At 42.2% G+C, this 22,564-nt stretch overlaps 1 protein-coding gene across 2 annotated transcripts; it reads left to right on the top strand.

Annotated features, from left to right (window-relative positions):
* The first annotated feature begins 1,369 nt into the window (after positions 1 to 1,369).
* LOC140211969 (hydroxylysine kinase-like) lies at positions 1,370 to 22,564 on the top strand. Of its 2 annotated transcripts, none has more exons than XM_072282260.1 (5): positions 1,370 to 1,666; positions 17,796 to 18,132; positions 18,313 to 18,452; positions 19,860 to 20,040; positions 20,985 to 22,564. In XM_072282260.1, the coding sequence occupies exons 2-5, from the start codon at positions 17,796 to 17,798 to the stop codon at positions 21,455 to 21,457; spliced, it is 1,131 nt and encodes a 376-aa protein (XP_072138361.1). In that variant the 5' UTR covers positions 1,370 to 1,666; the 3' UTR covers positions 21,458 to 22,564. The 2 variants fall into 2 exon arrangements, with proteins under 2 accessions (XP_072138361.1, XP_072138360.1); XM_072282259.1 differs by lacking the exon at positions 1,370 to 1,666 and adding an exon at positions 1,988 to 2,130.

The following is a 22,564-nucleotide window of genomic DNA, read 5'->3' as shown; positions in this document are numbered from 1 at the left end:
GAGGAACTCAGCAGGCCAGGCAGCATCATTGGAAAAGGGTAAACAGTCAATAAACAGTCAACGTTTTGGGCAGAGACCCTTCATTAGGACCGGAGAGAAAAGATGAGCAGTCAGAATAAGACAGTGAGAGCGGGGAGAAAAATACAAGGTAGTATATGACTGGCAAAACGGTGCGGGGGGGGGGGAGTAAAGAGCTTGGAAGTTGATTGGTGAAAGAAATAAAATGGCTGGAGAAGGGGGAATCTGATAGGAGAGGACAGAAGGCCATGGAAGAAAAGGAAGAGGGGAAAGCACTAGAGGGAGATCATGGGCGGGGAAGGAAATAATGCGAGAGAGGTGAAAGGGAATGGGGAATGGTAAAAGAGAGGGGGGTCGTTTTTCTGAAGTTTGAGGAATCTATGTTCATGCTATCAGGTTGGAGGCTACCCAGAAAGAATATAAGGTGTTGTTCTTCCACTTGAATGTGGCCTCATCATGGCAGTAGAGGAGGCCATGGACTGACATGTCAGAATGGGAATTGGAAGTGGAATTAAAATGTGTGGCCACTGGGAAATGCCGCTTTTTCTAGCAGATGGAGTGTAGGTGCTTGACCAAATGGTCTCCTAATCTAGTTTGGGTCTTACCGATATGCAGGAGGCCACACTGGCAGCATGGGATACTGATGACCCCAACAGGCTCACAGGTGAAGTGTCACCTCACCTGGAAGGACTGTTTGGGGCCCTGGATGCTAGTGAGGGAGGAGGTGTAGGGGCAGGTGTGACACTTGTTCCACTTGCGAGGGTAAGTGCCAAAAGGGAGATTAGTGGGGAGAGATAAATGGCCAAGGGAGTCGCGTAGGGAGCGATCCCTGTAGAAAGCGGGAATGGGGGGGGGGGGGGGAGATGTGCTTGGTGGTGGGATCGCGTTGGAGATGGCGGAAGTTACGGAGATTATGCACAGACACGGAGGCTGGTGGGGTTGTAAGTGAGGACAAGGCGAACCCTATCCCTGGTGGGGTGACAGGAGGTCGGGCTGAGGGCAGATGTGCGCGAAATGGAAGATCGCGTCCTGTACCTGCTCCACTAGTCACCTCTCCATCCTGCAAGAATCGTGTCCAACTGCCACTGGCCGTCAAATGGTCAAGCTGGTTCTTGTCGCGTCCGTTGGGTGAGCACGACGTCGGGTTGTGGACTTAACGGTAGGGAAAGTGAGTCGCTCACACGGCCAGATTGTTCACGGCACAGAATTCCACCATTCCTTCACCACTGTCCTTCATCGTTCCACGGGTCATTGAGGCACGCAATCCTCCGAACCATTCATTCCTGTAAATTTAATTTATCCATTACAAGTTAAACGTATAAAAACGTGGGTTTCTACGTCATCACGCAACCACGCCCCGTTTAAATTAAACATAAACTTAGATCCTGATTTCGGACTTCCGTGTCTTCCTTTGAATTAGTTTCGTGTTTTGAAGTTACCAAATGTAGCATTGGCGACAAGGTATTTTTTTTGAAATTGAACCGGAGATGGCTACCTACCCGTTCAAGCACAGCGAGATTTTTTGAAGAGCAAAACGAAATTGAGCACGGGCTGTTTCTTCGGAAGGGAGGACACGATCGAGTTTTTAAAACAAGGCAGAAAACGGAAGGATTCACGGGTTCATAAAGAGAAGGAAAGTTCATAACGAGTGAGTACCAGGTCATTATAATCATATAGAAAAAGCAGATTTGACTGGCTATACTGGGAAAAAAATGGCTCATTTGATCACACAAAAAATAACTGGAATATGGGTACTGAGCTAATTCAGCAGTATTTTAAAGCAATGAAATAGCCAATGAGAAACTAGTTCCAATTTTAAAGGCATTAAGGTTTGTTTCAAAGCTTGATTGCTCCAACCAAAGCAGTAGATGGCTGCAAAGGAGACACCAGGATGGTGTGTTGTCTCCCTGGTGCAAGATTCAGGATGTATCGGAGCGGCTGCAGGATGTTCTCACGGGGAAGAGCGAACAACCGGACGTAGTGGTGCATATTAGCACGAATGACATGTGCAGAGAAAGGGAAGAGGCCGAAAGCAGTGAGTATAGAGAGTTAGGAACGAGGACCTCCGAGGTGGTAATCTCCGGAATATTCCCGGTGCGAAAGGCGAGTGAGGTAGGAATGGAATGCTAGCACGGATGAATGAGGAGAGAGCGCTGGGGCCAGTGTAATAAATTCTTGGATCTTTGGAACCATTTCTGGGGAAGGGGCGGCCTATACAAGAGGGACGGGTTGCACGTGAACTGGAGAGGAACCAGTATCCTGGTTGGGAGGTTTGCTGATGGTAATCGTGAGGGTCTAAACTAGTTTTGCAGGGGTCTGGGAACCTGAACCCCAGGTCTATAAGGCAAGGTTCGGACCAGAACGTAGAGGCCAGATGACAGACCTTTCAGTGGGTAAGTAGTTAGGGAACAGAGACCAGAACTCCTTAGCTTTAAGGAGAGCTATAGATAAGGATAGTTTGAAATTGCAGGAGAATGTTAAATTGGGAGTGTGAGAAATTACCAGGTCATTTGGCAGGAACTAAGAAGAGTTACTTGGGAACACCCTCTCTCTAGCAAGTCCACATCAAATATTTGGAGGATTTTAAAAGATCAATTTCACAGAGGAGAGGAAAGGTATGTTCCTGTTAGAAGGAATGAGGGGGATGGAACAGTAAGAGAACCTTGGATGTCCAGCGAGGTGATGAATTTAGTCAAGAAGAAAAAGGGAAAGTATGTAAAGCTTCAGAAGTTATGATCAAATGAAGCACATGAGGATTATAAAGACACCAGAAGAGAACTCAGAAGGGAATTAAGAAAACCAGGAAGGGCTTTAAAAAGTCCTAGGCAAGTAGGATTAAGGTGAATCTCAAGGCATTCTGTACATCAAGAGCAAGAGGATAACTAGGAAGAGGGTGGGCCACTCAAACATAAAGGAGGGGAACATTTGCTTGGATGCAGAGAATGTGAGTGATGTCCTTAAATGAGTATTTTACTTCAATATTTACCAAGGAAAAGGATATGGAGGACCAGGGGGTCAGTGCCATGTGCATAAATATGTTAGGGTGTTTAGAGGTCTAGGAGGAGGAAGTGTTGGGCCTCCTAATGAGTATTAAAATGGGTAAGACCCAGAGCCTGGTAAGATTTACCTCAAGTTATTGAGGGAGACAAAAGATGAGGTTACTGGGGCATTGACTTCATGTCTTCTCTAGGTACAGCTGAGGTCATGAGAGACTGGTGAGTGGATAATGTTGTACCTCCATTTAAGAAGGGAACAAAAGAAAATCCTATAAACTATAGACCAATGAGTCTCACGTCAGTTGTGGAGAAATTGCTGGAGAAAATTCTTATGGATAGGATATATGAGCATTTAGCAACCCATAGCCTAATTAGGGAGAGCCAGCATAGCTTTATGAGGGTCAAATTATGTCTTCCCAACTTGATTTGAGTTCTTTGACAAGGTGATGAGAGGGTGATGAAGGTAGGGCAGTGGGTGTTGTCTACATGGATTTTAGTAAGGCATTTGACAGAGTCCCTCACGGGAGGCTAATCCAGAAAATTACGGTACATGGGGTCCGTGGTGAATTGGTTGTTTGGATTCAGAACTGGCTAGCACATAGAAGATAAAGGGGTAGTGATTGAAGGGACTTCTTCAAGATGGAGCTGCGTAATTACTGGTGTTCCACCAGGGATCTATGCTGGGAACTCTGCTGAATGTAATGTATATGAATGACCTGGATGAAAATGTAGATGGGTGGGTTAGTAAGCTTGCAGACGATACCAAGATTTGTGGAGTTGTAGATGGTGTAGGAGACTGGCAAAGAATACAACACAATATAGCTCAGTTGCAGATAAGGGCTGAGAAATGACGGATGGAGTTTAACCTTGGTAGGTGTTTCACCTTGGTAGGAAAAATGCAAGGAGACAGTTCACTTAAGGGCAAGGCCCTTAACACTGTTGCTGAGCAGAAAGATCTTGGGATCCAAGTTCATAGCTCCCTGAAAGTGGCCACACAGGTCAATAGGGTGGTTAAGAAAAGTTATAGAAAGCTCACTTTTATTAGTCGAGGCATTGTGTTCAAAAGTCAAGAGGTTATGTTGCAAATTTGTAGAAGTCTGGTTAGGCCACACTTGGAGTACTGCATACAGTCCTGGTTGCCCCACTATGGGAAGGATGTTGAGGCTTTGGAGAGGGTGCAGAAGAGATTTATCCAGATGATGGCTAGTTTAGAGGGCATGTGCTATCATGAGAGGGCGGACAAACTTGGGGTGTTTTCTCTGGACAGCAGGGGCTGAGGGGGTATCTGATAGAGGTTTATAAAATTGAGAGGCATTGATAGAGTAGACAAGGAGTATCTTTTTCTCAGGATAAAAATGTCTAATACCAGAGGGCATGCATTAAAGGTAAGGGGGAATATTCAAAGGTATTGTGAGGGTTGAGTTTTTTTTTTACTCGAGTGGTAGATACTTGGAATGTGCTGCCTGGTATGGTGGTAGAGAATTTTAAGAGGTGCTTGGATAGGCACATGAATGAGGAGGATGGAGGTATTTGGACATTGTGTGTAAGTAAGAGGGATTCGTTTTTGCATTTTAAAAATTTACTTTTTAGCTGGTTTGGCACTACGATGTGGGCTGAAGGCCCTGTTCCTCTGCTATACTGTTCTATATTCTAAAGCTGATATTGTAAAAGTGATGCAAGAACCCTTTTAGAACCAAAGCCATTGTTGATTGTGGAATGTTTTAGATTTCATAAGCAGAATCAAAAGTTAGGGGGAGTCCATTTCAGTGTGTGTAGCGGAATTGAAGGAATTGTCTGAGCCTTGATCAGTGTTGGGCTTATTGATGCACTGAGAGATTGTTTAGTTTATGGAATCTTACAAGAAAGCATTCAAAAACGGTTCCTAACTGAAGTGCAACTTACATTTAAAACAGCAGTTGAAATCACTGCATCTCTGTTTGTGGTTTCCATTGAAACAATGAAAGAGGACACATACATAGAGCAGGTTGGACAGACAAAAATTAATGGACTGCTTAGAGAAGAGAAAAGCTGAAAAGTCAAGTTTCATTTTTAAAAAAGAACTAATGTGCATGCTGCTGATGACAAATTTGATCATGGTAAGAGTGACACAGGACTGGCTCACCTTCAGATTTACAATTTGAAAACTAACAGGAAAGAAGCAACATAACTGGCACCAGAAATGAACAGAAAATTAATTAAGATGGAACTGGACACTGGCTCAACTGTTTCAATCATTCCACAAAATGAGTTTGAACGGCATTTCAAAGATACTAAACTGATGCCAACAGATATCCAGCTAAGAACTTGTACTGGAGAAAAGGTAACTCCTGTATCAAGGAATGACGGGCACAAATAGATGAAGTATTTACCAGATGAAAAATTTTACTCCATTGATTATCTGAAAGTAACTCTTGAAATTCCAATTCCCAGGCAGCTTTAATTTTATCGTTAGATATCATTTGTAAATTCAACAACCATTTATAAATTGTAGCTATTAATCCTTTTTGGAGTGGTTTAACCTGGAAGAGGGTATCTATTATATTAGATGGATAAGCGGAGGGATAATTTGGAAGCAAAGTACATAAAAAAAAAATAAATAATTCTTAATTTGTAAATATCTAAAAAAAAAAGTGTACATTGGATAAATTAAATTTATCTGCTAGCTGAGTAAAAGACATTAAACAATCCCCTATAAACAAATCTGAAAAAAGTTATTATTCCTTTGGTTTTCCAAATTTAAAAAGCCTGATCTAAAATTGATGGTTTAAAAAATAGTTACAATATATTTTACTAGAAAGGACAAAATTATTTAATTAAAAAAATCTATGAAACTGAAATCAAATTCTTAATGTATGTTTAATAATAGGATTAAGGTCTTGTCTACCAATCTTAGAGAGCAGAAAAGGAAGAGGAGCTCCCAGTAAAGAGGCCAAGGAATACCCCTTCACCGAGTTTTTCTCCAAATCCACCCATAAAGGACAGTCATGTATGTCTGAATAATGAATCCAACAGGTAATATATCGAATATTAATTGCCCAGTAGTACAGTCTAAGATTTAGCAAAGCCATCCTTTTTTAATCCGTCCTTTTTTAATTTCTGCAGTAAAGGTTTACTCAATCTAGGATTTTTATTGTTCCAAATATAGGATGAAATTTTAGAGTCTATTCTGTCAAAAAAACATTTAGGAACAAATGAAGGAACTGCTTGAAATATATATATAAAAATTTCAGTAGAACTATCATTTTAATAGTATTAATTCGACCAATTAATGATAACTTCATGGGAGACCATTTAGAAAGTATTTGTTGGGTATAATCAATTAATGGGAGAAAATTATATTTATACAGGCTTTTAAAATTCTTAGTAACTTTAATACCAAGATAAGTAAATTGATTTTTAGCAATACTAAAAGGTAATTGCTCATACTGATCCAAATGATTATTAATGGGAAATAACTCACTTTTGTATAAATTTAACTTGTATCCAGAAAAGGTACTAAATTCAGAGAATATGGATAACATAGAAGGAATAGATTTCTTAGGATCTGAAATGTAAACTAACAAGTCGTCTGCATACAATGAAACCTTATGCATTTTATCCCCTCTCTTAATATCCTGAATACTATTGGAATTCCAAAGAGCAAGAGGTTCCTTGATACAGTTCAGGGTAGCGCATCAGGCACATATGTCAAAGGATAAATTAGCCTGTATTTTTCCCAATATTAATCCTATTTGTGATAGATGTAATACTCAGGTGGCCACTTTAACTCACATGTTTTGGTCTTGCATAAAGTTGGAGAATTTTTGGAAAGATGTTTTTAAAATCTTATCAAAAGTGCTGGATCTGGATTTACAACAAAACTTATTTACAGCTATTTTTGGGATTATTCCATCGGAAGCAGGATATACTCCTTCCGCTCAGCAGATGATAGCCTTTTCAACCTTATTGGCTAGGAAAGCCATTTTACTTAAATGGAAGGGCCCTAACCCTCCTACCGCCTTTTATCGGCTTTCCTCTATCATCTCCTGTTTAAGTCCAGAGAAAATAAGAAGACAGACATTGGATACATCCTTTAAATTTGAAGAAATCTGGTGACCTTTTTTTGAATAGTTTCATATGATCTAATTTTTGTATTTATTCTCTTCCAGCTATTTTTTCAGAACCTTGGATTTGATCAGAGAGTCTCTCTTCTCTTGTTTTTTCTCTCGGGATAGACTGCCTAGTCCTTTTTCTCCTGTTTAGAATAGTGTTTTTTTTTCTTTTTTTAACATAAAAATTTCTAATAATCCTTCCTTTCTTCATAAATTGATAAGAGGAGAATGAATTATATTTTTTTCTGTATTATACATTCTGTATCAAATTTATACTTTGTAGATCAACACTATGTGATTCTGATATTGTTTATTTTACCTTCTGTATGTACTGTTATTGGCATATATACCAGAGATATTCTCCTCCTGTTTGTATACACACTTCTTTAAAAGATGGAAGAAAGAAAGAAAAGGTAACTCCTGGGGAATGACATTTGTAACTGTGAAATACAATAACCAACAAGTCACATTGGACTTGTATGTGGTTATAAACGGGAAGACCAACATTGTGGCAATGTGAGTGGCTGAGACAATGTCAACTTGATTATAAACCCCTCTACTATTTGCATGCCACGTCATTTGCAGTGAAGCGAACTGAATGCAAATTAAGAAATGTACTGGATTATATCACAAACGTCTCCATGCCAAACACCATGAGCCGTTACCCAACAGAGGACAAACAGGTGGTGGTGCCAACTTCTGTGCTGCTGGAAAGCATATTGGAACAAAGAAGGACTATGCTGCTCAGAGGAAGTGCAGAAGTGACAAGAGGTGATCCAACTACAACAATTTTCATAGACAATATATCTGAGACAGCTTCTGGTATGTTAATCAAGCTGTTACTTATGAAATGTGGCTTGGTTTTAAACTGAAAGAATTCAAGGAGCTTCAGGAAAGTTGCAAGAATTTGGTTTCTGTGAATACAAAGAACCAAAATCTACTCTGTGTGCGTGCATTATATAATTGCATGAACTTCAAGTGGGAGACAAAATGTTATTTGTAGAAGTAGATGCAAAGACCAAAGCCCTGCTGGATGAATGAAAGGCCAAGAAGAGAGGAGTCGATGGAGATATGAAAACAGAATATATCAGATGATGTTGTGGATCCAGAAACTAAATGGATCTTTCCAATATCAAGATGCACAAACTAGAAGAAGAAAAGAAAGTAAGAGGTGAAGAGAGAGATTGTGAATGAGAAAGAGAAAAGTGTAAAAGAGAAAGAATATGAGAAATAAAAAGAAATGGGTTGAAGGAGATGCAGAGTGAGAAGGGAGAAGAAAGGTGTGCAGAGATATGAGAACCACTCCCTGCATTCCCAGGGTCAACTCCTACAACCACCATGGAGGAGGCCCCATAACCTGTAATTGTTTCACAGCCACAAATCTCTCCTGCCAAACAGAGGGATCCCCTTGTCAGGAAAGATGTTATCCAACAAGAGTAAGAATTTAACATTTCAAAGTAAATTTACTATCAAAGTACATGTATGTCACCATATACAGCCCTGAGATTCATTTTCTCGTAGGCATACTCATCAAATCCTATAGAATAATAAGTGACAGAATCAATAAAAGATATTGAACCAGGATCTTCACCCAGACTGCAAATGACAACAAGCTGTGTAAATAGAAAAGAAACAATGATAATAAATAAGCAATAAGTATCAAGAGCATGAGATGAGTAGATTTTACACGGACACCACCAACACCGCCCCTGCCCGCCCCCCCCCCGGACAGTATGCGGGCATCCCCGGTTCACCGGTCCGGAATGTTCAGTGGCCGACACTGAGAACCATCTGGGCTCCATGGCAGGGGGTCTGAGGTTCACGTCCTGGTGGTGGCCTGGGAGGGGCCTTGGGCTGGACCCCTCGCGCTTACGCTACATCTGCCCACAAAAAACTCCAGATGAGAGTAGCAAGAAGAGTCCTGCTGGTTCGGACGTCATCCGGATTAACAAGGTCCCCCCCAACTGGGACCATCTGCTGAGAAATTGGCTTCGGGAACGAACCATACATCGGCGAGACTGGACAACATGGAATTAATGGAATGTTACTTTCACAGCAACCCACATGAAAGTGGATTCATCAGATGCGATTGTAGGGACTCTGACAACAACGAAGACCATGGTCCCCACTCACAGGGGAGAAAAACGTGTGTATGCACGTGCACACACTCTCAGAATTCTTATATTCTTTTAAATAATCCATTAAGGGTTTTGTATATGTAAATATGTACACACCTTACTTAAAGTAAGCCCATAGTTAAACTCTTATTTTGGACCACCATGTATTCCTTTGAATTAGTTTAATATTTTGAATTTACCAAACATAATACATTCAGTTTAATTTGGTATCGTGTTTGGTACTGGCATAGGCCGAAGGGCCTGTTCCTCTGCTGTACTGTTCTGAGGATCTATGGAGTTTTCGACTCTTTGAGGAGTGCAGCAGTTTCTTGCTTATTGAGGAAATTAGTTCTTGAGCCTCCCGACCATGTCGTCAAACCAGACCTGCTCCTTTGCACACAGGCCGGGAGCCTGTTGAAACCAATGCTGACATTAAAACGCAGGTCACTACGGGCAGAGTGAATATTCCTGTTGACTCTCAGTTGTCAGGGTTTGGAACATTGCCCACTAAATAAGTGCATTGACTTAATAAAGCTGAAATATTACTGACATCTCTCCCTAGATTGTGGTTATACAACTTGTAAAAGACACTATCATTTACCATTCTGCTCACCTTATTTCTATGCATTATTTCCCCACCCACTTGCAGAAGACGATACCTCATGGGGCAAAAGAAGGTGCTGGAGTAACTTGGGTGACTTGGTTGGTGGTATCTGACTGGATATGGCAGTCTCTGTCAACCCAAGAGTTCGTAACTGTTGAGTTTGCAAGCTCCAGCAAAACAAAATCCACAATTCCACCACGTTTGGTTTGCTTTAGCAACCACTGGGTTCCTTGGGATTACCCAACTCCAGGCTGCTCTGGGATCCATTGGAAGTTAAGACTGTGAACTCATTGTTTGAAAAAAAACTTTAAATTAGTTACAGCAGCTGCTTAACAATTAAACTAGCCTTGCCTTCAGTTTTGCTGTTTTGGGCTGAGATCTACGTCGAGGACAGGTGTTCAACGGGAGCAGAGCCGAGGGGTGGCGGGATCGGGGACAGGTGACTGGCGAGCTCAGGTTCAGTGGAGAGAGAGAGAGCGGGCGGAAAAGCCACAAACAATCAGCACTGACCTAACAAAGTATCGGTTACTTTTGTTAAGGAGATTAACTGGCTAAACTTAAATCATTACAGTCAAATTTCCAAAGGGGGAAAGAGTGTGAGAATGGTTAAATTGTTGGATTAGAACTCCAACTCGGATTTGTGACTGCGAATTTAAATGCAGTCAATCAAATACACAGAAATTGAAAATAAAACTCCCCTGTGCATGCATGAGTTACACCTACTGAATATTAAGCGCTCCCTTTTTAGAGCATAAAACATTACTGTACAGTGCAAGTCCTTCAGCCTACAATGTTGTGCTGAGATTTTAATCTACTTCGAGATCAATGTAATCCTTTTCTCCCACATAACCATCCATTTTTCTTTCATCCATGTGCCCAAGTCTCTCAGATGTCCCAAAGTATCTGCCTGTACCATCACCTCCCCACCAATGTGTTTCATACACTTAGCCTTTCTCTGTGTTTTTAAAAACAAAAACACCTCTGATATCCCCCCTTCATACTTTCACCTGATCATCTTAAACTTGTGAGCTCTTGTATTAGCCACTGTTGCCCTGGAAAGAGGCACTGGCTGTCCAATCTACCATGTTACCTCTCATCCTGTTTCACTTCAAAGAGTAAAGCCCAAGCTCACCCCAGATCCCCAATCTATGCAACATCCTGGTTAATCTCCTCTGCACTTTCTAAATCTCCTACATCCTTCTGAGAATAAGGTGAACAGACTGAACAGGATACTCCCAAGTGTAGTCTGCCCAGTGTTTTATAAAGCTACAACATTACCGCACAGTTCATGAACTCAATCCCCAGAGTAATGAAGGCCAACACATCATATGCCCATAAACTCCCTTTAATTTTGCACAGTAACTTTGAGGCATCTATGGATGTCAACCGCCAATCCCTCTACTGTATTCCTCCACATGCTGAGAATCCCACATTCAGCCTGTATTCTGTCTTCAAGTTTGACCTTCCAAAGTGTATCACTTCACACTCTTCTGGGTTGAACTGCATCTGCCAATTCTCAGCCCAGCTCTGCATCCTATCATTATCCTATAGGAACATTTACCCAATCCACCACACCAACCTTCGTGTCATCTGCAAACTTACTAACCCACCCTTGCAATTCCTCACCCAAGTCATGAATAAAAATCACGAAGAGCAGGGGTCCCAGAAGCTATCCCTGCAGAACACCACTAGTCACCAACCTCCCGGCAGAATATGCTCCACCTACTGCCAGTCTCTGCCTTCTCTGGATAAGTCCCTTGTGAATCCATGCAACCAAGTTTCCCTGGGTCCCATGCTTCCTGACTATCTGAATGAGCCTACTAACTTGCTAAACTCTGTACTCACCACTCTACCTCCACCAATTTGTTTGTTAATGTCTCAACGGGCCCCCATGATTGCTCTCTACACCCACAATTATGTGGATCAGCGTAACTCAAACACTCTGTAAATCTGCTGGCAGCACAACTGTGCTAGCAGAATTTCAGATGGTGAAGAGGCGGCGTACAGGAGGGAGATAGATCAGCTGATTGAGCGGTGTCACAGCAGCAGCCTTGCACTAAATGTCAGTAAGACCAAGGATTTAATTGTGAACTCCTGGAAGGGGAAATTAAGGAAACACACTCCAGTCCTCATGAAGGGATCAGAAGTGGAAAGGGTGAGCAGTTTCAAGTTCCTGTGTGTCAACATCTCTGATGATCTATCCTGGGCTCAACTTATTGATGCAATTTAGAAGAAGATATTACAGCAGTTATTTTTCATAATGAGTTTAAGGATAATTGGTATGTCACCGAAGACCCTTGCAAATTTCTACAGATGTACCTTGGAGATCATTCTAACTGATTACGTCACCACTTGGTATGGACAACCATTGCGTAGGATCATAAGATGCTGCAGAAAGTTATAAACTCAGCCCACTCCATCATGGGCACTAGCTTCTCCAGCAGCCAGGACACCTTCAAAAGATGATGCCTCAAACCTGTGGCATCCATCGTTAAGGACCCCCGTCACCTGGGACATGTCCTCTTTTCAATGCAGCTATCAAAGATGAGATGCAGGAGCCTGAAGACACACATTCAATGTTTCAGGAACAGCCTCTTCCCCCCTGCCCCCCCCCCCGTCATCCGATTCCTGAATGGACAATGGACCCATTAATACTACCTCACCATCTTCCTCTTTTTGCAGTACTAATTTAAATTGTTTTCCCTTTTTATATGTATTTACTGTAATTTATAGTTTATATTATTTATGAACTGCACTGCTGCCATAAAATAACAAATTTCACAACATTAGCCAGTGATATTAAATTCTAACAATCTTCACCAATAATTTGCCCACCAAGAAGTATCCCTATTACCTTTCTTAAACAAAGGAATAAAATTTTATCTCCTCCAGTCTTCTGCTGCTATTCCTGTGGCCAGTGAGGTCACAGAGATCATTGCCAAAGGCACAGAAATCTCTTTTCTTGCTACCTGTAGCAATCTGTTGTGCAGGGTGTTCAAGAACTGAATGGTTGAAGGGAAGCAGCTTTGCTTCAACCTGGTGACATGGGATTTTACACTTCTATATGTTCATAAACTCAGGCAAGCTCAAACATTATCAGAAACACAAGTCCAGGGTTTTATCCAAAGGAATTCCTCTTCTACTGACATTTTTGTTCAATATTTATAAGACCATAAGACATAGGAGCAGAATTTAGCCATTTGGCCCATGAAGTCTGCTCCACATCCAAGCATAGCTGATCCTCTTTTCCCCTCCTCAGCTCCACTCCCCAGCCGTCTCCTTGTAACCTTTGATGCTGTGTCCAATCAAGAACCTGTCAAGCTCTGCTTTAAATACACCCAACATCCTAGCCTCCGTAGCTGCCTGTGGTAACAAATTCCACAAATTCACTACACTCTGGCTAAAGAAATTTCTCTGTATCTCTGTTTTAAATGGATGCCCCTCTATTCTGAGGGTGTGCCCTCTTACCCTAGACTCTCCCACCATGGGAAACATCTTTTCCAAATCTGCTCTGTCTAGACCTTTCAACATTCAAAAGATTTCAATGAGATCTGCCCCTCATTCTTCTAAATTCCAGCGAGTACAGACCCAAAGCAATCAAGCGTTCCTCATATGATAACCCTGTCATTTCTGAAATCATCCTTGTGAACTTCCTCTGAACCCTTTCCAATGATCGCACATCTTTTCTTAGTTGAGGAGCCCAAAACTGTTCAAAATACTCAAGGTGTTTTATAAACCGGTGTTTTTTAAAGCCTCAGCATCACATCCCTGCTCTTGTAGTCTAGGCCTCTTGAAATTAATGCTATTTTCTTGCCCATTCTCCTAATCTATCTTAGTCCTTCTGCATCTAGCTGCTTCCTCAACACTACCTGCCTCTCCACCAACCTTCATATCATCTGCAAACTTGGCGACAAAGTCATCTATTCCATCATCTTAATCATTGATCGAAAAGAAGTGGTCCCAACACCGACATCTTGGGAGGACCACTAGTCACTAGCAGCCAACCAGAAAAGGATCCTTTTATTCTCACTCGCTACCTCCTAACAATCAGCCAATGCTCTAACCATGCTAGTAACTTTCCTATGATACCATGGGCTCTTAACTTGGTAAGCAGCCTCATGTGTGGCACCTTGTCAAAGACCAAATATACAACATCCACTGCATCCGCTTTATCTATCCTACTTGTAATCTCCTCATAGAAAATCCAAAAGATTCATCAGGCAAGATTTTCCCTTAAGGAAACCATGCTGACTTTATACTCTCTTGTCCTGTGTCACCAAGTACTCGATCACCTCATCCTTAACAATTGACTTTAACATCTTCCTGACCACTGAGGTCAGGCTAACTGGTCTATAATTTCCTTTCTGCTGCCTTCCTCCTTTCTTAAAGAGTGGAGTGACATTTGCAATTTTCCAGTCCTTTGGCACTATGCCAAAGTCGGATAATTTTTGAAAGATCATTACTAATGCCACCACAATCTCTAACGCTATCTCTTTCAGAACCCTAGGGTGCAGTTCATCAGGTCTGGGTGACTTGTGTACCTTTAGGTCTTTCAGCTTTTTGAGCACCTTCTCTCTTGTAACAGTAACTGCACCCACTTCTCTTCCTTCACACACGACAACATCAGGCATACTGCTAGTATCTTCCACAGTGAAAACTGATGCAAAATACTCATTACATCTGCCATCTCCTTGTCCCCCATTATTATTTCTCCTGCCTCATTTTCTCGCAGTCTTATATCCACTCTCATGTTTCTTTTATTTTTAAATATTTGAAAAAGCTTTTACTATCCATTGTGATATTGTTTGTTAACATGCTTTCATATTTCATCTTTTCCCTCCTAATGATCACTGTAGGTTTTCAAAAGCTTCCCAATCTCTGTCTTCCTGCTAATTTTTGCATTGCTGTATGCCCTCTCTTTTGCTTTTACATTAGCTTTGACTTCCCATGTCAGTCACAGTTGTACTGTTTTGCCATTTGAGTATTTCTTTGTTTTTGGAGTACATCTGTCCTGCACCTTCCTCATTTTTCCCAGAAACTAATGCCATTGCTGCTCCTCTGTCATCCCTGCCAGCATCTCCTTCCAATTTACTTTGGCCAACTCCTCTCTCATACCACTGTAGGTTCCTTTACTCCACTGAAATACTGCTACATCAGACTTTACTTTCTCCCTATCAAATTTCAAATTGAACTCAATCATATTGTGATCACTGCCTCCTAAGAGTTCTTTTATCTTAAACACCCTAATCACCTCTGGTTCTTTACATAACACCCATTCCACTATAGCTGATCCCCTAGTAGGCTCAACGACAAACTGCTCGAAAAAGCTCTCTCTCTTGAGATGAGCAAACTCACTCTCTTGAGATCCATTACCAACCTGATTTTCCCAATCAACCTGCATGTTAAAATCTCCCATGACTACCATAATATTGTCCTTTTGACATGCTTTCTCTATTTCCCATTGTAATCAGTTGTCCACATCCCAACTACTGTTGGGAGGGCTGTATATAACTGCCATCACCCTTGCAGTTTCTTAACTCAACCCACAAGGATTCAACATCTTCCAGTCCTCTGTCACATCTTTCTACTTGTTTGATGCCATCCTTTACCAGCAGAGCCACGCCACTCCCTCTGCCTACTTTCCTATCCCTCTGATACAATGTGTAACCTTGAACTTTCAGCTCCCAGCTCAACCATCCTTCAGCCACGACTCAGTGATGGCCAAAACATCATACCCGACAATCTGGAATTGTGTAACAAGATCATCCACCTTGTTTCTTGTACTCCGCTCATTGAGATGTAACACTTTGAGTACTGTATTTGCTATTCTTTTTGATTCTGCATCCCGAATGCATTGATACTCACCCTGCTGGCTGCAATTATGTCCTATAATCTGTCTGTCTTTCCTAACAGTCAGACTACATGTCATCTTTGCTTTTTTATCATCCATCCTTTCCTGAGTCCCTTCACTCCGGTTCTCACCTCCTGCCAAATTAGTTTCAACCCTCTCCAACAGCTCTAACCTGCCCGTGGGAATATTGGTTCCCCTCGGGTTCAAGAGCAACCCATCATTTTTGAAAAGGTCATACCTCCCCTAGAAGAGGTCATACTTCCCCAATGATCCGAGAACTTGAAGCCCTCCCCCTGCACCAGCTTCTCAGACGCTCATTAATCTGCCAGATCATCCTGTTTCTACTCTCTCTGGTGTGTGGCATGGCAGCAATCCAGAAATTACTACCCGGAGGTCCTGCTTCTCAGCTTTCTACCTAGCTCTCTAAATTCTCTTTTCAGGAACTCTTTGCTTTACCTTCCTTTGTCCTTGGTATCGATACGTACCAGGACATCTGAGTGCTCTCCCTCCCCCTCCAATATGCTGTGGACACAATCCGAGTTGTCCCTGACCCTGGCACCTGGGAAGCAACATACCATCCAGGTGTCCCGTTCGAGTCCCCAGAATCTCCTGTCTGTTCCCCTGACTATTGAGTCCCTTATCACTACGGCTTCTGTCTTCTCCCTCTTCCCCTTCTGCACCACGTACCTATGCTCAGTGCCAGTAATCCGGTCTCCGTGGCATTCCTCTGGGATGACATCCCCCGCAACAGTATCCAAAATGGTATTCTTATTATTGAGGGGAATGGCCACAGGGGTGCACCACGCTAGCTGCATATTCACATTTCCATTTCTCCTGACAGTCACCCAGCTGCACACCTGCAGCTTTGGGATGACTACTTCCCTTAACTCTGATCAGTTATCTCCTCACTCTCGCATACCAGGTCATCCAGCTGCTGCTCCATATCCCTGACAGGGTCTTCCAGGATCTGCAGCTGGATGCATTCAGAGGCACTTTAGTGGGTAGCTCCTGTACCTAACAAAGTGGCCTCTGAGTGTCGGTTTGTGGTCTTCTGCTGCTGTAGCCTATCCACTTCAAGGTTTGGTGTGTTGTGAATTCAGAGATGCTCTTCTACACACAACTGTTGTAATTCATAGTGTTCATAATAATTCATAATTCATAGTGGATTTTTTTGCCTCATTCTCTGTCAACTCCAGAGACTGTTGTGTGTGACAATCACAGGAGCTTAAGTTTCTAAGATACTACTCAAACCACCCAATCTGGCACCAATAATCATCCCACTGTCAAAGTCAATTAAATCAAATTTCTTCCACATTCAGATTTTTGTCGGTACAACAACTGAAGGTCTTGACCATGTCTGCATACTTTTATGCATTGAGTTGCTGCTATATGATTGGCTGATTAGATATTTGCATTAACAAGTGCGTGTACACGTGTACCTATTAAAGTGGCCTCTCAGTGTATGTATTATGCTTTGGGGATAAGGACGTGAACAATAATAATACTTCAAGACATGTTTGCTTGCTTGTAGTATTATAGGCATCCGTTAGTTAGTCTCACGAGACCATGGACTTGTGCCTTGGAAGGTTTCCAGGGCACAGGCCTGGGCAAGGTTGTATGGAAGACCAGCAGTTGCCCATCCTGCAGTCTCCCCTCTCTACACCACCGATGTTGTCCAAGGGAAGGGCATTAGGACCCATACAGTTTAGCACCGGTGTCATCGCAGAGCAATGTGTGGTTAAGTGCCTTGCTCAAGGAAACACACACTGCCTCAGCCAAGGCTCGAACTAGTGACCTTCAAATCACTAGACGAACGTGTTAACCACTTGGCTTGTATTACTGATGTGACATTTGCTGTTCTTTCCCTCTGTAACTAAAACTGACTTGTACCCATAAATTACGTCCAGTGTAGGTGGGAAGTTGGGGAACTAGAGCACGTCAATGGGTGTGAAAGAAAATGTCTCAGAAGGACAATGAGATTGATGGGCTTGTTCAGTGAGCAAGAATAGACTCAATGGACTGAATGGTCTCTGTTATGTTGTAAGGAAATATGATACAAATATATAAAAGATCAAGAACGTTGCAGTTGTTGAAATTCATTATTTTCCTGTCTTTCAGATGTCCAACTCAGAGAAAGCCATTCTAGTCAAGCCCTCACTAAATGAGACCCAGGTGGTGGAGCTGGTAGGACAGTTGTATGGTCTGAAAGTCTCAGAGGTCCAACCAATGCCCAGCTACGATGACCAGAACTTTCACATTCAGGTAGCTGAGACCCAAGCAAGCGGGGATCACAGAAGGAGCTATGTCCTCAAAGTCCTGAACGCCACCGACAGCCAGGATGTAGATTTGGTGGAAGTACAAACACGAGTCATGATGTTCTTGAAGCAGAAAGGTTTTCCTGCCCCCACACCCATCCCAACCACTGATGGCAGGATTATGTCGCTGGAGACGATTAGTGGGTATCAGATATTCATCCTTGTACATTGAGTCTGTTGATTCATCATTCATCCCTTTTTAAAGATTAAAATTTGCCTTGTTTATCTAATTGTCCATGTTTTTGTAATTCACTGAAACTCATTGGAAACAAAGGTTTGTCAGACTAATCTAACCAAAAACCATGCTCCATATTTTGCAGATTCTGGTCAAGAATGTAAGACCCATATGGTCCGCTTGCTGACCTATTTACCGGGAATTCCGCTGCAGCAGATCCCTGCAGACCCACCGATCTTGTACAAGGTTGGGCAAGCTCTCGCTCAGATTAATAAGGTTCTCAAAGTAAGTCCATGTATTCTGTGTCCAGACATCTAAGTAAGCTGTGTTTTGCCTTTAATACCAGTGCAGGTACAATCAAAGCGCCATCCTGTGGTAACAAATCAGATTTACTTCAAATCTCCAGTTTGAAACAATTACATTTTAAAGCAATTTGTTGAAATGTCTTCTATATTATTTTGGGTTATTGGGCATCACAGACATGATGCCAAATATTAAGCAGCATAATGTAATTGTAGAAACACTCAGCAGGTCAGGCAGCATGTGTGGAGAGGGAAACAAAGTTATTGCTTTATATTTGTCATCTATCAAGATACAGTGAAAAGCTTTTGTTTGGTGTGTCATCCAGCCAGGCCAGTACACTGAGGTATAAAAAGAAAGCAAAATGTAAAATATAACATTCCAGTCTCAGGAAGTACGGCACAGGTAGACAAATAAAGTACTAGGGGCACAGCAAGGTAGACTGAGAGATCAATCCTTACCGAGTTAAAGGTTCGTTCAAGAGACTGAGAGTGGCTGAGAATCGGTCCTTGAGTCTGGTGGGACGTGCTTTCCAGATTTTTTATCTTCTGACCAATACTAGAGAGGAGAAGAAAGAATGTCTGGGCTGGGAGGGCCCCACTCTTCGTAATTTTTTAAAAATACATAAATGATTTGGATAAGGAAGAGGAAGTGCTGGAGGTGATGGTAGAGGGAGACACATTAGGACAGTTAAGAAACTCTGAAATTAATAGACATGTGGATGAAAATAGTGGGATATATAGGTGCAAAGGATTAGATTCATCTTGGTAGGTTAAAAGGTCAGAACAACATCATGGACGGAAGGATCTGTCCTGTCCTGCAACGTTGGATGTTCTATTTCCTGAGGCAGTGGCAAAATTAACCAGAGCAAAGAGGGTAAAGCTGCTTTATATGTTCGTAAGAGCTGCAATGACTCTCAGCAAATTATCATTTTGTCAAACAATTTAAATTTCTAGTGTTTTGACATTAAAGTTCTTTTTCTTTGAAAGAAAGATAGAAAATATCAAGCCGCATTTGAAATCAGCCAGTCAACCTTTATAGTCCACTATAAACTTCCTAAATGAGTGACTCTAGAGAACACAGCTACCTTTGGGAGAGAGGACTAGCCAACAGAAGATGAAGCTGGGACAGTTGTTTTGAGCTTCCAGCTGTGCAGGATGAGTTAGCCTCACGGTTACAGTTGCTTGAAGTGGAAATGATCTGTTCATATTGACTAATGTGAGTGATCTGTCTCCCACAACTATAATGAATGATGTCAGTATTCCACTCTGGGCTGTTGGAGCTAAATTTGTGCAGAAAAGCAGAATTTTGTGGCAATTATCTTGAAGTTACCTTTAAACAAAGTTAATGTGCTGGAGGTGGGTGACTGTAATGGACTTGTCTAATTATTAGGAATTCCAGCATCCCAAACTGAAGAGTCTACAGAGAGATTCCTTCGACTGGAAACTTACAAACATTCACCAGCTGAACAAGTACCTATACACACTGAAGGACAGTGAGCGCAAAATTGTGGAGCAAATTATTCAGCAAATTCTAGAGAAGGTGCTTCCAAATATCAAGAACTTTCATGAAAGTAAGTGCCTGTCTGGCGGTCATGAGGTTTGCAGGGTGGGACTTCTGATAATTTGAGCAGTTGTGAAAATGAGTGGTTTCAATGTGCCAGGCACACCTGCTTCACCTTCTGACCACTGTGAACAATGGAATGAAATAGGTGCCTAAACACCCATCCGATGTAACCCATCCAGAGTCACAGACTGATGTGGTGAGTCTGTGCGATTCATTGCCACAGGCAGCTGTGGAAGCCAATTCATTGGGTAACTTTAATTAAGGACATCAAGGTTACGGGGAAAAGGCAGGAGAATGGGTTTGAGAGGGAAAATAAATCACCTATGATGGAATAATGGAGCAGATTCGATGGGCTAAATGTTCCAATTCTGATCCTTTGTCTTATGATCTTATGGTCTTGTACAGCAGGGAAGCAAATCCTCCAGTCCAACTCATCCATGCCAGGAAAATGCCATCTAACCCGGAACCATTTGCACATATTTTGCCCCTATCCCTCTGAACTGTTCCTATCTATGTATCTGTCCAAATGTCCATCAGTTTTATTAACCTTTACCCCTTCCACTGGTCACTCGTTCCATAATCACACCTCCCTTTGTGTGAAGAAATTGTCCTTTTGAAATATTTCCCCTCTCAGAATACTGTACATTCAACTTGTCAATGCCTCTCAAGATTATATCTGTCTCTGTTGGTCCCTCTCAGCCACCAAGGAATAAAGCCCCAGTCTGCCCAGCTTCTCCCTACAACTCAGGCCCTTGAATCCTGGCAACATTCTCATAAATCACCTTTGCATTTCTTCCACCTTTCGATAACAGGGTGACTGTGATTGTGCACAATTCTCCAAGTGCAGCCTCACAAATGTGTGTACTGCAACATAACGTCCCTCACGCTCAGGAGTGTACGTTGCCTTTAGTGACGGATGATACAATTGTACAACCTTTGTGTCTCGAACAGGCATCAATCATGGAGACTTCAGTCACACCAACGTTCTCGTGCAGCCTCGTCATTCATCAGCCGATCGCTCCAACCCAGGTCACCTGCAACAGGAGTTGGACATCTCTGGCATTCTTGACTTCAGTGACATGAACTGTGGTTACTGTGTGTGTGACCTGGCCATATGCATAATGTACATGATGCTGGACAACAACGATCCCATGCATGTGGGGGGCCATATTCTCGCGGGCTTTGAAAGTGAGATAACTTTATCTCCCCAGGAGAGGGATGCCTTGTATTTGCTGGTTCTTGGCAGGTTTGCTCAGTCGCTGGTTATAGGGAGATACGTGGTCCAGTTTTACCCAGACAATGAGGAATACCTTATGACCACATCAAAAACTGGTTGGATGCTTTTGCATCAACTCTGGGAATTGAGTGAAGAAGCAGTGCAGAAAGTTTGGTTTGAGACGGCTGACTCCTACCTCAGTCCATGACCTCCCCAGTGTTTCGAGGTGACCCAGGCACAAACTTCTCATAAAATATCCACGCATTTAAGGGAGAAATCACTAAACTGGAATCATAAAACAAGTCCACCAACTGAACGCTCCATTAATAATATTTTAAAAGATCTTTAAACCATCATGCTTGCCCAGACATGAAATGGTGTATCAACCCACTGAGGCGTGAGACTGGGTTAATAGTCTCACTATCCTGAGTCCAGTTGTCCTGGAGCTAGTGTAGAGAAGCTCATGGGTTATCTTCAAGCCACATATCATTGCTAATGACAGTATAGGTGATGTTTTGGTGTGGGTTTGCATTTGTTAAAATTCCACCAACACTCCTCTGCACACTAGTTTCTCGTGATCTTGGGCCGAGTTACATCCTCTGTCAGTAGCTGAATTGTCACCTGAGGATCTGGTGCGAAATGCTTACTGTCAGCACAGGGTGCTCAATCTGTGCCGTAGGCTGGGGAGAATCAGCTCCTTGATAGTCCATTCCCCTCAACTTTTCCTTCCTCGGGTAATTTCAGATTTCATTCATCTCCTGCTTCGGCTCCACCTGGCACCTCTTGTGACTCAGCAGCCCTTGCCAATCTCTTCCACCAAGCTCCATCCCCATTTCCTCAGTCACCTCTGCCCCCTTCCATCCAGCCCACTTGGAAAATTCAAACTTCATCTGAACTTTTCCCTGTTCCAGCGAAAGATTATCAACACGAAACATTAACTTGCTTTCCCTTTCCACTATGATATCTACAGATTTTTTAAAAATTTCTATTTCTTTCTGTAGCATTCAATTATGGCAATATGGTGATGGGGTGGTTGTGGATGTGGCACTGGTGTGGATAGGGTAAGAGGGCAGATGTGATGGGGCAGATAATATGATGAAGGGTTGTATATAGTGATGGGGCAGATTTAGCATATCTACTGTCTAGCGATGTGGCAGATAGGGTGATATGGATAGAGAATGCGATGGCATCTCTGCTGTTAGTACACAAAACCCTGAAAGATTTGGAATTTTAAATCTACTAAAACATCAACTGTGTATACATTTTATGCTGTAATATCTGTACCCATGCCTATTAATACATTTGATCAACAATA

The sequence above is a fragment of the Mobula birostris genome, chromosome 18, assembly GCF_030028105.1.
Source record: "Mobula birostris isolate sMobBir1 chromosome 18, sMobBir1.hap1, whole genome shotgun sequence".
NCBI classification, from domain to species: domain Eukaryota; kingdom Metazoa; phylum Chordata; class Chondrichthyes; order Myliobatiformes; family Myliobatidae; genus Mobula; species Mobula birostris.
Note: the sequence above shows the minus strand (reverse complement) of the source record. Positions and strands in the feature narration are given on the sequence as shown.